Source organism: Micromesistius poutassou (assembly GCF_964030765.1).
Source record: "Micromesistius poutassou genome assembly, chromosome: 4".
NCBI classification, from domain to species: Eukaryota; Metazoa; Chordata; class Actinopteri; order Gadiformes; family Gadidae; genus Micromesistius; species Micromesistius poutassou.
In genome coordinates this window covers 22,183,555-22,198,306 of record NC_140274.1, presented here as the reverse complement: position 1 = coordinate 22,198,306, position 14,752 = coordinate 22,183,555, and the positions used below count along the sequence as shown (strand labels likewise).

Genomic DNA, 14,752 nt, shown 5'->3' with positions numbered 1-14,752 from the left:
CTAAGTAAGGATCCTTACTTAGCAATAAGTGAATGGATGGAATATATTTTATCGAGGGGCAGAGCAATGCGCATTCAAACCAAATATCACCTGAACACCACTCGGTTAAACTCTTACAGTCACTACTAGTAAACATTTAAAACTAACGCCCCTACACAGAACATCAGAATATGCCCAGAATATGAGTACTGTCATCTAACAATGCCCAACGCCAATGGAGCAATCGCTGCTTGATTTGCGATAAATTAACGACCTGATCCAATGACGTTGTGAATTTTAAGCGTTTAAACGTTATTTTGGGGTGTGGTGGGAGAGAGTCAGCCTCTGAGCCATACAAGGTATTTGCTATATGCCTATATATATATATATATATATATATATATATATATGTGTGTGTGTGTGTGTGTGTGTGTGTGTGTGTGTGTGTGTGCGTGTGTGTGTGTGTGCGTTCGTGCGTGTGCGTTTGTGTTTATTTTTTGATATAATTGTCTGATTTCCCACCCTTGGTTCTTGGTCGTCCCTATGCAACCTAAATAAAACATTCTGGACTCATCCCTGGAAGCTGTATCCATAACTTTTAGATTTTTTCAATTCTAATTCCCTTAATTGCCTCGACTGGACAGGAGGATGTATTTCTTTATAATTATTTACACTGAATTGAGCAATTACGGCCCCATATAGACCACCTAGTGACGATGATTTGGGTTCACCAGGTGAGTCTGTAAGGAATTGGGTAATGTGATCAATGATATATGATTCATTAAACAAATAAGGAGTCATCTCTTCAAATATGAACCAATTACTAATTACGTGTGTGTGTGTGTGTGTGTGTGTGTGTGTGTGTGTGTGTGTGTGTGTGTGTGTGTGTGTGTGTGTGTGTGTGTGTGTGTTGGGAGGGAGTGTGTGTGTGTGTGTGGGGGGGGGGGGGGTAATGTGTTGCATAGCCTGAATCTAATCTTATCGTGGACGTGGACAACGAAAGTCATACGAATACGCATTTGAGAGACTCCACGAGAACACATGGATGGTTCCCTCTGCTGGCCGAGAGCAGAACTCCGAGCGAGCCTTGGCTACAAGCTCCCAGGCGCCACTGGCTGGACCAATCACACACCGCCATCAGCAAGAGTGTTGTGTTCAACCACCTAGATTGTTTATATGTGGATGCTAAAAACGACAACCCGGTCAGGCCTTCGTTTATAAATAGCTTGCGCATTTATTTTTTCCGAAGCAATCACCCGCACAAAACCAACTAGTGCTAGTCCAAAGCGCACATCCGATTTTTCTGTCCGAATGTTTCACGTCTTACTAATACGCATGCGCATCCGGCGGTTCGCGGTTGCGCCAACTCGGAGAGGATGTTGCTGGTCGCCAGTGTTGATGCACAGGATTTTTCACAACAATAACAGCCACTGATTCATATATCAAGATACCTTTTTTTCCGCGGACAAAATCGTCGACAGGCGCCCGGGTTCGGCCGTGCATTGGACCGCGCCAGGCCGAGTTGGCCGCCCCCTTGTCCCCCCGCCGTCTCCCGTGGACCATGAACGCGGACGGGTTTGCAGATTTACAAGCCTCTTTTTTGCAGGAGCAGAAACAAGAATCATGGCTGGCCAGCTAGGCCGCACATTAATTTGGCTGCTCTCCGCTTGCATCGGGCACGGCGCATTGTAGACAGGAACCACACGTCCCCAACCCCCCCCCACACCCCGCCGAGGACCGCTGCTCGGTCGACAGATCGCCTCGAAACGTTCGCACTGGTCCCGGGGACGGGCCGGCGGGGCTCGGCGCGATCGCCGGAGCTTCACAACCTTGAGTGGTGGCCGCGTCGCCTCCGCCGCTAGCGGCGTTAGCTCGCTGGCGCTAGCGCCCGTCGGATGGTGAGCCGATCCCGGGCATAAGACCGTAGAGGCGGAGAGAGAGAGAGAGGACGGCGGCCCTCCCCGGGACCCAGCGTGTGTCATTGTGTGCTTCGTTTGTCATTTGTACCGAAAAGTCGTTTTTGAAACGTCGACTCCTGGATGAATGTGGGACAAAATGGAGACCCCAACGATTGTCTACGACTTGGATACCTCTGGGGGCTTAATGGAGGTAGGCAGTGAGCCGGGAGGCCTTTCGGGGCTAGCCTCGTACCGCTAACGTGTGACCATATTGGGTAAAATGCTCGTTAGTCTTTGGCGCTAGGCTGGAAATCGCGTCGTTAATGTTGTAAACTAGTACGATTCAACACGAAAGCCCCATGCACCGCACCACGGGAGCGTGCCGTGCTGTGCGCAGGGTAGGTGGTGGTGGTGGTGGTGGCTGGCTGGGTTAGCTCAGCTCGACTCACAGCAGCGGTTACGCTTTCACCCCCACAGCAAATCCAGACGCTTCTGGCCCCCCCGAAGTCCGAAGAACCGGACAAGAGGAGTCGCAAGTATGTGCGGGACGCCCGGAGGAGCGGCCGGGCCACCAACCACGACACCTGCGATAGCTGCCGGGAAGGAGGCGACCTGCTGTGCTGCGACCACTGCCCCGCGGCCTTCCACCTCCAGTGCTGGTAGGGTCTTCCTGCATGCACCACGTCCACTCCGGTACTACGGAACCACCTCTACCCCCCCCCCCCCACACTCCCCACTCCCCTGGCTAACAGCGGCCTCAGTCTGCAAGCGTTAGGCACAAGGTGACAGCCTCTAGTGCTGCCTCACCATGCAGTGTGTACTGTAGTGGCTACAGCGTTGCATTGTGTTCATATTGTTCGACTGAAGGACACACCGTTTGGAGGAGCCCAGTGTGAGGTCTTGGTGGGGGAGCAGGGGGAGATGGGAGTGACGTGCACGGGAACTGAGTGTACCCACACCCTGAGCGCGCTACTTGGCCATGTTTGTGTGTATGCTATAGCGTTGCATTGTGTTCATATTGTTTGCTTGGGCCCCATGTGAAGGAAGGGACCCGGTTTGAGGTCTCGGGGGGGGGGGGGAAGCAGGGAGAGATGGGAGTGACATGCACCAGACCTGAGCGTACCCCCACACCTTTAGCACGAGAGGCTGCTGTCAGGTTATCATCACACGCTCGGCTCTACTAACTACGCGGATCCGTTCCTTCGATCCGATCCAGAAGGCTGGAGGATGCGCCCCCCCCCCCCAATGCTCGTGTTTCTGCGTCATAACTTTACTTTTGAGGGGGAAATTGATTAAAATTTGCCGCGGAATGCTCGGTGTCAGAATGCAAGCTCTCGCGGTCTGTCGCGGTCTGAACCCGTCCAGCTCTCGCGGTGTTGTCGGGCTGCTGAGCCCCCATCCCGCTCGACGAGAGCGAGAGTTGGAGCCATGGCTACCGCTCGGCGCTCTGTTTACAATATGGCGACCCTCACTGACTTCTTTTTTTTTTTTTTTTTTTTTTTGTTCACTCCAGCGCCATCTTACCAGCCCTCTTTTTATTTAACGCCTGCAAGACAACTGTCCGCAGTAGTGTCAGTCGCATAGTTGTGTTATTAAAATGTGTGGTTAGAGTCGTCGTTTTGGCACAATGATCCTGTCGGGTTGTGCTTGCCCTTGCCTTTTTGATCTCCCCGTGGTGTTTGTTAATAAAGCACGCCGCGTTCATGTCCATTGCAGTCACTGCACACAAAGTGGGCAGACGTGGTTCCTTAGTTGATTATGAATGTTCTGCTTTAATGTTCGCATTGGCGAAAACTCTTGGCACTCTTTGACACATTATGGTTTCTTTGCATTTAAATGTTTGAGTATATAAAGGGTGTCAAATCAAGTTAACTCAGCTTATATTGTCTACATATACTATCACTGCTAGATATTTCTCTTGAGTTGTTCTTCGACGTGACCACGGATGTAAAAACATACATACTTGTCGTTTATACTATTTTATACCTATTATCTTTGTCCACTAGATGGCGCTAAAGCATCAGATAGCAGAAGTAGCCGGGTACAGATGGCATACAACCAAGATATTAGTACTCCAAATTATAGTTTGGGTTTTTGTAATGGTTGTTTTTAAAGTTAAATATATCTTTCCTGGGATGGCAATGAAACATCTATGCACCATTCAATTAATGTTTCTTACTACCTGTTTATTGGGTGTTAAAAGTATTTAAAGGTATTCTTTGTGTGTGCGACATTGGTGGCCTGTGTGTAACTCGTGATGATTCTGTGCTGCAGCAACCCTCCGCTGAGCGAAGAAATGCTCCCGCCCGGGGAGTGGATGTGTCATCGCTGTAACGTTCGAAAAAAGGTGACCAACTTTTCCCCCATCCTGTATTTCTTTCAGTTGTACAAACACACTCCCAAGTTTCAGCACATCAGGAATGTGTCTAAACGTAGGGCGAATCAGTGCTGATCCTTCAGGACTTGGATTTTTTACGCAGTATGTTTTTTTTTCTTTCTTTCTTTCTTTCTTTTTCCTTCTCTTTCCTTCCCTTCTCTTTTTTTCCTTCCTTCTTCCACAGAAGCGGGAGCAGAAGTCCGACCAGACCAACGGCCTCCCGGACAAGCTGCTGGTGTCCAAGCGCGCCGCGTCGCCCGCCGTGGAGCTGGAGCCGCAGCTCCACGGCGGCGGCGGCGGCGGCGCGCTGCGTCTGGACGGCCTGCCCCCGGGGGCCGGCGCGGCGGGGCCCGGCCTGCGGGTGGCCCAGGTCCGCCTGCTGGACCGCAGGAGTAGCAGCAGACCCAGCAGCCGCCCCGGCACGCCCACCTCGAACAGCTCGTCCACGCCCACGCCGTCCGAGGACCAGAACGACGGCGAGGAGGAGGCGGAGGCGGAGGAGGAGGCGGCGGCGGCGGCGGCGGCGGCGGCGCTGGGCTCGGAGCTGGAGGGCTCCTCCAGTCTGGCCCCGGCGGCGCCCCGCCTCCTGAAGAGGCCCTTCCAGCTGCTGATCGCCGCGGCCATGGAGAGGAACCCCACGCAGTTCCAGCTGCCCAATGAGCTGACCTGCACCACCGCACTTCCAGGTACGCTCCGACGCCGACACAGTAGGGGGTGTGACGATACGCAAAAGTCACGGTCCGGTGCGTACCTCGGTTTTTAAGTCACGGTGCGGTATGTTTTTTTTTTTTTTCCGGTACAGCAGTTTTTATTCTTTTATTTTTGTTAAACGATTGGATTTTGATTTGATTTATTAAATTGTATCAAACTAATGCCTTACACAAATGGAAAGACATCAAATACATCAATGGAGGATCAATCAAGTCCAGGACTTATTTCCATTGTGGTCCTCAGCACAAAACATCAGGACAGGACGAGACACTCACAGTGTCAGAGTGTCACAGAGTGTGTCGATTGTGTGTTCACTATGACACACAACAATGAAACGAGCATCGAACCGTTAGACCCGTGTATCGTTACAGCCCTAATCAACAGTGTGACTTATGTGTCACATGCACTGGATAAGGTAGGGTTTTTTTTACCACATAGTAAAAGAATGCCTGGATATTCACGCTCTTCGATTGAGCCAGTCAGAGCCTATGACATCGCTGGAGCAAAACGTGTACGATCACCCCCACAGTATCATTACACACGGGAATTTAAACCTTAAAGCTCGCGCAGTGGTGAACATTGTAGTTGAGCGAACCCGTGAATGACTCGAATGTTCCGACTGGCGTCTGCAGGCAGCAGCAAACGGAGGAAAAAAGAGGAGCTGCTTGGCAAACCGTTCAGGAGGCCGCCCCACGAGCTGGACTCTAACGGCCTGGTCCCGCTGCCGGTCAAGGTCTGCTTCTCCTGTGGAAGGTTCGTGTGTTTCCACTCCTTGCCGTCGCGTTCGGGGGGGGGACGTTTTCGTTACCTGACCTGGTAAAAATCCAACATCGCCAGACATGTTGCCGCATGTGCATTTTTCCGTACGAATATTCAGTGAGGTCCGTTCATAGTGCGCAGGCCTGCATCTCACACGGCCTGTAAACCTAGCAGGTGGAGGCCACTGCTGCAGAATCAAGTTTTTAATCCACTGGTCGTTTCCTAACCTTCCTGGATAAATAAAGGTCAAATAATGTGGTGCAGTTGGTTAAAGAAATGGGTTATTTTAATAATGCAAAAACGACAAAGTCAGTGACTTTCAGATCCGATCATTCAATCACGTGAATATCTCTTGTTTCCAGGAGTTGCAGGATGGCGCCACTCATCCAGTGTGACTATTGTCCCCTCCTGTTCCATATGGACTGCCTGGATCCCCCCCTCACCACCTTGCCTGCGGGCAAGTGGATGTGCCCGAATCACGTTGAACACTTAGTGGTACGGGGCGGCTTTCAGTTCCCGTATATGCATGGAAAATGGATAAATATTTAATGGGATGGTTTAAATGTGTGCATTGCTTTTGCTCGGACATACCAGTTTCTAAGTGGGTCGTGACTGTTGTAAGAGTAACGGTGTTTGTGATGCAAGTCATTCAATTTCTTTTTGTCATGGTGCGTACACCGTCCTACAAGGCCATGGGGATAACGATATGCCCTGCTTTTTTTTCTCTAGCTGAACCAGAGGACCCTGAACCTAACCAGCCGCTGTCAGCTCTTCGACCAATTTCAGGACAGGATGTCTCAGCACGCGGTCAAGGTGGACTTCCTCCGTCGGGTCCACAGGCAAAACGTACCGAACCGCCGCACCCCTCACCAGCACAACAAGAAGACCATCAAGGTTTGTGCCGCTCTCCGGAGAGAGACCAAGTCCCAAGGCTAATGGGCCTAAAGAGCTTTGCACAGTCGCGTTTTTCCCCGCGCCTGTGCGGGCAATACGCCCGCACAGGCGTATTGCCCGATTGCTCGGATCTGATATCATCGGATCCGTATCATACAGACTCCTGTAGAGGCGCATTTGCTCAGCAACTCTTCCTTCGAAATCATCCATTCTTGCTCTCTGTGGTGTTTTCCCGGTCTGTCTGTCTGTCCGCTCGTACACCAAGTGACAAAAATCGTGCGGATCCAAGCCATCAGACGCGCCTTAAAAAGTGGCGGTGCGGCAGCCCATACCACGTGACCGTCACGTGACCGTCACGTGACCGTCACGTGACGGTCACGTGACCGCAATTTTGCCTGATGCGTGGCTCGCGCGTTCTCTCTCTCTCTCATGCGCGACTGTGCAGCGCGCTTAAGGATGTCAGTCCTCTCAAAATTCACAGCCCTGAATCCTAACGTGGTGCTCATGGTGATTCCGGACGCTCTCCTGTAACCTAGGTACCAGATGCTGTCAAGTCCCAGTACCAGAACCCTCCCCCCATGCTGGCGTCCGCCGGCGTCCGCCAGTCGGAGCTGGTGTGCAGCGGTGCTCCGGAGCATCAGACCCCCAAGTACTTCACCACGGAGACTGAGCAGAAGGAGGTACGCAGACCGATAGTTTGTTATCTGTTTCTATCGTTTATGACCAATATATTTGACCTTTTTCTATTCCTGATCCTCCTCTAAACAAACTCAACAAACAAAAGAAAATAACCATTTACGTCAATGTTTGTTTTTCGTCTGTTGACGTTGTGCACGTGTGTTAGGGGTGGGAATCTCCTGGCACCTCACGATTCGATTCAATTCCGATTCAGAGGTCAACGATTCGATTTATAAAACGTTTATCGATGCATATCGATTCAACAATTTTTTTTAATGTACATTTCCATGCCGGATTTTCAAAAATATATATATACATCTGACTTTGCTACTTACAAGACTTTTGCTGCTTTCTGAAGTGCTCTGCAGCAGGTGAACAAATTTAATAAAAAAAAAAAATATATATATATATATGTGTATAAAATTTGTTTCAGATTATCAATTTTTCTGCATCGAGACTGAATCGTTCTAGAGAGAATCGCGGTGAATCGATTATTTTTTCCCACACCTAACATATATGGCGTAGAAAAATGGTGTTTCGCTCTCTTCTTTGCTGCTACAAAAAATATGCCGCCTTGAGTGGACTGGTGCACCAGAACTGCCATCATTTGTACTGGCCAAGGTCCATTTTTAAAACACGGGGGCGAGGAATAGTAGGAGTAGACCAGCCATATTGGAAGGTCAAAACATTGCAATATATTCAGACCATAGCATTCACTTTTGTAGAAAATATCCATGGGCCAATTTGAAAAAAAAAAAAAGTTGACATCTTTTCTATTTTGTTTTGAACCAGTGGCTCCAAGACGTGATCGCTCTGCAGTGCAGCATCATGCGTCACCTCTCCATGAAGCAGAAGGCTTCGGCCTCGCCCTCACCCTCCTTGTCCCTGGAGTGGGCCTCCGAACAGAAAGCCAGTGCAAAACCCGGCCTCGTGCCGGAAGACCTCAAGTCCCAAGACTCCTCGGAAAGGACTCCCTCGCCCGCGCCGGCGCCCGGTTCCAAGCGCTGTAGTATACACAGTGACCCCCAGGGGGTCTTCCCGGCCAGGGACCCCACAGCAGCACTGCCCCCGAAATGTGACTGTCTGGTCACAGCCTGTAAAAATAGTAGGAAACCCAACGGGCCGCTCACAGACGAGCAGCAGCAGCAGCAGCAGCAGCCGCCGACGTATCCGACGGCCAACGGGCCCTTTGTCTGCGGCGCCGTCCACGACTCGCCCAGGCAGACGGAGGCCCAGCTCAGGCCAAAGCCCCAGAGCGCCGCGCTCAGAGACTTGGCCGCCACGGCCAACCACATAGCTGGAGCTCCCATCAAAAGGGAGAGCGACAGCAGCCCTCCAGAAGCGAGTCTCCAGAAGGACGGGGCGCCCGCGGCTCGTCCCGCCGCAGACGGCCGTCTGAATCACAGAGCCCAGCCGGAGCTTAAGACCGAGTGCACCGGTGACCAGAAGCCGCCCGCGGCCGTCGTCAGCGGGGGCCAGCCGGCCGCCGCCGCCCCCCCGCAGCGGAAGGCCGCCCAGGAGACCCACGCCGCACACAAGTTGGGGTCGTCGACGTCACCGGCGCCGTCAGGTAATAATAACCACCTACCCGCTTCTTTGAGGGTTCAGTCTGGGCCTGTGTGTTGGCAATGACCTGATGAAATGGTGTCAATTTAATGCTTACATTTCTACAGCTACGGGAGGATAACCTTTTGGATTTTTTATTTTTTGCGAGTTAAAGGATAAATTCAGGATTTTTTTCAACATGTGGACCCATCATTTTAGGTTAGGGTTAGTCAGAGTCGGTAATGTGGAAGCAATTTTTTAAACGTTTCCAGTATTAAGGGAGAGCTTCGGCTTTTTGCAGCTGCAATTTTACCTTTTTGATCTAATCTTCCTAATGGTGACTAACCACGTCTGGCTAAAGGAGAAGTCTTGATCTAGAGTCCGGGTTGTTGCAGAGAAAGTGGAAGTTGGAGAGAGAGGAGTGATGGCGACAGTCTGTTGTGTTGGACTACAGAAAGTGTAGCTTAGTGTTACCTAAGCTATTGGGCTGAAGGATGGTTCAGATTTTGATGACCGTATGGAAATGTCCCAGCCTGGGAACCTGGCAAATCTGCGAGCTCATGTTTTATTTGCTCTGGCGTATGCATCATGTGCCCCTCTCCCGCCGTTCAGGCGGTTTTCAAGTCGATCTGGCGAGGGTCAAATCACAACCGCTGATCTAACACGGGCAGGTTGGATACCATAACCGTACAGGGGAGAGCCCTATTATTTTAGTTAAGTTATTTTCATTAACGACTAGGGCTGAACGATTCAAATTCAAACCAAAATCCCGATGTAATAGAAGGCAATATGCAAATCTGCGATTAAAACTGTATGTAACCGTGTATGTAACCGTGACTGACTTATAGAGATTTATAGAGATTTATATAATTTTTTCTTTTACAATTCAATAGTTAAATAAAGATGTTATATCAATTCATCTCAACACATCGGCCCGGCCTAAAGGAAAGAGCAGTTTATATGTTGACTGCTTCCAATGTTGTGTTGGTCTTACTAAAGAATGATTTATGGCCTTTTTAGTGAATAATACACAACATAAGGAACTTAATACATTTAAAAAAATTGCATATTAGAATCTCAATCGCAATATTGATCAAAATAATCACAATTAGATTATTTCCCCAAATAGTTCAGCCTTATTAACGACCAAGATGACTGCCGCAGATGTGTCACACTTTTTGCAGCTCTGATTGGTTGTTGGTTTATTCAATTGCGTCCGGAAGCATTTGGGTCGGTGCCCTTTGATAACACTCGTTGAAAATACAATAGTTTGGGTGGTTCCAAACTAATGTGCATTTGTGAATTGATCTGGCAAAGTCAGAATAGAAATGTCCTGCAATGACGACTTCTCCTCTAGCGAGACTTGGTTAGACACAAAAAGAAACAGACCAGTCCAAGTGGAAAGTTGTATTTCTCCGTAGGGATCCTTTCCGCAATGTTGGCAGAAAAATATAACGACAATCTAAGCTTCAATGGCTGAGGTGCGCTCATTCAGTACTGGATACATTTCAGAAAAGGTTGTCTGCATTAGTCACAAAACGATGAGAAAACCAGGTCCAGGTTGAATGATTTCTTGTCTTGTGCACTACACGCACAAGATGACAAAATGAAAGATGAATGTAATAAAAATTCAGAGCCAATAATCCACACTGTGTGCAATGTACAACAACATTACACAGTGCTTTGCATTTTTGTTAAAATGGGTCTCTATTTTACCACCAGGTGTGAGGGGGGGATTGAGCTATTACAAGCCCTTTCTAAATCTGCTCCGCACTGTGACAAAATGACACGAGACTGTCCACTCAGATGTGTGTGTGTGATAGATCCAGCCTACCCATTAGACTGTACCAACTGGTCGGCTTATCCATCCATCATACACACTTGGGAGGTCACCGGGTAGAGCAGCATTTTCGAAAAAGCTTGTGATGGCTAATAACTCTCACAGCTGGTGATAAAAACAGGTGACGCTAAAAAACACGTAGACGTACATTCATAGCCCCTTGAACTATGCCTGTTAATCGTAAAAATTTGCTGTGCCTCTTCTGTACTAATTAAGTAATTTTTTTTTTTAATGCCGCTTTACCCTCTGCAGATTTAAAAACAGGTCCTGGAGGCATGGAAGCCGTGTTCCCCAGCGCGTTCTCCTCCTTACCAGAACTGTCCAACTGTATCAAAGCCTGCATAGGAGATGATGGAGGTAGGTGGTTCCCCGATGCTAAATCACAGAATCTGTCGGCTCTCTGTCGACCTCCAGCATACTTTCACTGATCCTGAACATCTCGACCTTGTTACCTTGCGTCTATTGTGTTGTTATGTTTCTGTTTCTAGAACAGTTTGAAGTGCGATACTTTACTTGTGTTATATACTTTGTCCAGCTATTGTTTTTAAGAGCTAAAATATGTACACCAAAACTGTTTTGAAATAGGGGTGTGGCACTATCCCATATGATAAGGGAAATAAAACATTGCTTTTAACACAAATATTTCATTAACCTAACATTTTGTCGGTTTATTTTATTTAACCTTCTAATTTGAATGTGGTGTTCCCAAATTGTTGCTAAAGTAGTGACAGTGTTAGAATGGCAGTTGTGAATCTATAGATTGAAATGCACCATGTGTCCTACTTGGAGCATTCTAACTATACGTCCACCATGTCCCCCCATGGGCATATTCAAAATGTCTGACTTGCTGAATCCAACCAAAGTGTCTGTCATTGATCACATTTTCTGGTGCTCCGTAGGGATCGAGATAAGCAAGTTGGACGCGGAGATGGTGAAGCTCTTAGCCTGGCAACGCTTACAACAACTTTTCCCCCCGAAAGATCCCTCCGTGTCTCTGCAGAGCGAGCCTTCTCCCACTCCCGGTCCGCTCTCATTAAAATCACCGTCTCCATGCCCCGAGGGTAATTAAACTGTTTTTGTTTGTCCTCAAATGACGCACCTTTTGTTTTTGTAATATATAAATATATAAACTGTTTTCCTCGCTTGGTAAAATACCCTTTCCTTTTACAGCCAAGAAAAAGGTTCAGACAAGAGCAGTATTTTACTCTCTGACCGGAAAAGGAGAAGCTGTCAACATGTGCTACAGGACTTTGTACATAGGAACTGGTATGTGTCTTTTTCATTCTGGTACACACACGAATGTGTACATGTACGATAACGTCTTGAGTTGTACTGTGAATACAGTGTGTGAATAGTAATACAGCAATGGTGGGCATCGCCGTTTCAAACTGAAACTGTTTCACTAAACTTTACACGTGCGTGCACAATCATGCAACATCAGTTCAGTATATCATGGCCATAGAAGATGCAGTCGTGATAGCGAGGCACGGAGCCGTCGGCTGGGCTGCAGACGTTGAAGCCTGGCCTGTTGGAACTGTTTCTGAGTTTCTGAGTTTCTTAGTTTTGGAGTTTCTGAGTTTCCGTTCCTCGGTCTAGTTATTTGGCACAACAAGATGGACTCAGTCATGGCAGTTCCTTGTTGTGTATATGATGCATAGATTCATTTGGGTTTAAGAAGTTGTTTTCAATAGAGAATATTATTTTTTTTTCATTTAAATGATGCCAGTTCATTGCTTATATTGAGTCTGCTGTTTTCAACTGTTTTAGGTGCTGACATGGATGTGTGCCTTACAAACTATGGTCATTGCAACTTCATTTCGGGGAAGCATGCCTGTATTTTCTACGATGAGGTGGGTAACTATCTCATTCTTCCATGAAGTCGTACTGTTGCACTGTTTTTTTTTTTCGTTTTGTTTTCTCTCTCTCTTTTCTTCTGGGCACGGTGTGACTACAGTGATCTTTTGTTTTTCCTCCCAGAATACAAAACATTACGAGCTGCTCAACTACAGTGAGCACGGAACCACGGTGGACAATGTTCTCTACTCCTGTGACTTCTCTGAGAAGGCCTCCCCTTCTCCACCCAGTGGCCTCGTGTCCGATGTGCAAGGCATCATACGTGAGTCACGCCGGGATTCCCCCGCGTCTCGACACGAGCATGAGCTCATAAATGGGTTGAACGGTTTTCACGTGATTTTTTGGAAAATATAAAATCCACATTCGAGCTAAGTTTATTTTAAGCAAACGATTAACTGTTGATAATTCGATTGTTGGATTGTTATGTTCTAAGCAAGTTGATCATATAATCTCCCAGTACTCTGTGGTCATTTGTGGAGAAGATTCTTTCACCAGAAACGTTCATTGCCCTGCATCCCACACCAACTGTCCAACACCGTCCCACGTTTGCGTCCGCAGGTCGCAGCAAGAAAAGAGAGGAGGAGGACCAGCCTCGCTCTGTGATTGGCCTGCTGCCGGCCGGAGGTGTGATGAGCTGCCAGCCCCAGGGGGGCAAGGGGCCGGCGTGCAGCTGCAAGGCCAGCAGCTCCAGCCTGATCGGAGGCAGCGGGGCGGGCTGGGAGGGCACGGCGCTCCTCCACCACGGCAGCTACATCAAGCTGGGCTGTCTGCAGTTTGTCTTCAGCATTGCTGAGTTTGCGGTCAAGCGGCCCAAAGAGGAGGAGGTGGCGGCGACGGTGGCGACGGTGGCCAGCTGCACTGCACACAGCAGTGCTGCCGGTAACGCTGCTGCTGCTGCTGCTGCTGCTGTCATGGTGGTCCACCCGGCCCCCCAGGGCGTCACCCCTGCACCCGCGACGCCCAATAGGAACACTGCCTCGGTCAGCGCCGTCCTCACGCACACCGGAGACCAAGAGACTCGTGTTTCCCTACAAGTCCCGGTGCTGGGGTCCAGTGCCGGTCCGTAGCCCACAGGAGATGCCGTTCCGTTTTTTTCTTTTTTCTTTTTACTTTTTACTTTTGCACCTTCTTTCAAACTGTCACCAAGCATTTGAACCAAACCACAGCAACAGCGGCACGCGATGCGCCCGGCCAGTTTTGTGAGTGGTTGGCCCCCCTCTGGTGGCTGGTGTCTCACCGGCTCTGTGCTGTTGCTGAGCTTTGGTTTTTCGGATGATTGGTCACTTTTTAAGATACAATGAAGGGAACCTGCACAGATGTTTGGGTAACAGGGAAATACATTTTTTTTTTTTTTTTTTTTTTCTTCCATTTTAACGGTTTGTATTTCTGCATGACGTAAAAATATTGACAATCTCTTCTGTTTTTGAAGGACTTGACTGTAACTCTGTTAGTCCGTTAAGACCATTGGGACACACGCGCTTTATTATATACCAGCGCTCATTATAAATTGTTTTGCCAGTATAGTAGTTAACTTTGTAACATTACCTTATTTGTCAGTCAGATAATTTAGCACAGAACATTGTTTGTGTAGTATTGAAGTCACACATAATTTCATTTGCTCCGTTTGCACCACAGGTAGCTATATATGTATGGATTCATACATGCTTCTGAGCTATATGTATATATTATGTACAGATATACAAATCGGTGTCTCTCCGTTTAGGGAAACATTGGATTTAATGTAGATAAACCTTTTTTTTTTTTTTTTTTTTTTTAACTGTACAGACCCTTATTGAATTTGTAATACCTGGTTGAGTAACAGAAGTTTGTGATAGTCTTCTTAGTCAGAAATTGTTTCCGTCTCTAGTCAAAGTGTAAATAGCGTATTGTTTTAGCACTCATTTTAACATCCTGTGCTGCTTTGTAAATAGGCACCCCTTGTCCGTATCTGCTTGTCTGTTGAAACATGTAAATATCAAAAGATTTTCTAAGAACAATTATTAATGCTTTTGGTGTCGAATGGTTTTTCATTGATTCGTATTCCAGGCCCTTGCATTACCTAGAAACCACAGAATCATTCGTCTGCTTGGCTGACCAACCCATTTACCACACGTGCTTATCTGCTTTAGTAGTGCCGTCTGCTTGATTAATATGTGGACCCGTTGACCACTGGATTAGTGCAGGTGAAAGTAGACCTATCTGTTTAATTATAACCCC

The 14,752-nt window shown here is 48.2% G+C and overlaps 1 protein-coding gene across 1 annotated transcript; it reads left to right on the top strand.

The window, feature by feature from the left end:
• Window positions 1–1,369: 1,369 nt before the first annotated feature.
• phf12b (PHD finger protein 12b) lies at window positions 1,370–14,470 on the top strand. Its single transcript, XM_084467018.1, has 15 exons — window positions 1,370–2,088; window positions 2,355–2,536; window positions 4,152–4,224; window positions 4,439–4,940; window positions 5,598–5,718; window positions 6,087–6,219; window positions 6,454–6,618; window positions 7,155–7,298; window positions 8,089–8,866; window positions 10,934–11,038; window positions 11,581–11,742; window positions 11,852–11,947; window positions 12,449–12,531; window positions 12,659–12,797; window positions 13,094–14,470. Exons 1-15 carry the CDS (start codon window positions 2,023–2,025, stop codon window positions 13,600–13,602), a joined length of 3,258 nt encoding a protein of 1,085 aa, XP_084323144.1. The 5' UTR covers window positions 1,370–2,022; the 3' UTR covers window positions 13,603–14,470.
• The last annotated feature ends 282 nt before the right edge of the window (window positions 14,471–14,752 follow it).

Excerpts from the sequence above, each read along its gene's own strand:
- phf12b (XM_084467018.1), top strand. The coding sequence starts at position 2,023 with ATGTGGGACAAAATGGAGACCCCAACGATTGTCTACGACTTGGATACC. Across the intron at positions 6,220-6,453 it reads ATCACGTTGAACACTTAGTG|CTGAACCAGAGGACCCTGAA; the intron begins GTACGGGGCGGC and ends TTTTTTCTCTAG. Across the intron at positions 12,532-12,658 it reads CCTGTATTTTCTACGATGAG|AATACAAAACATTACGAGCT; the intron begins GTGGGTAACTAT and ends TTTTCCTCCCAG.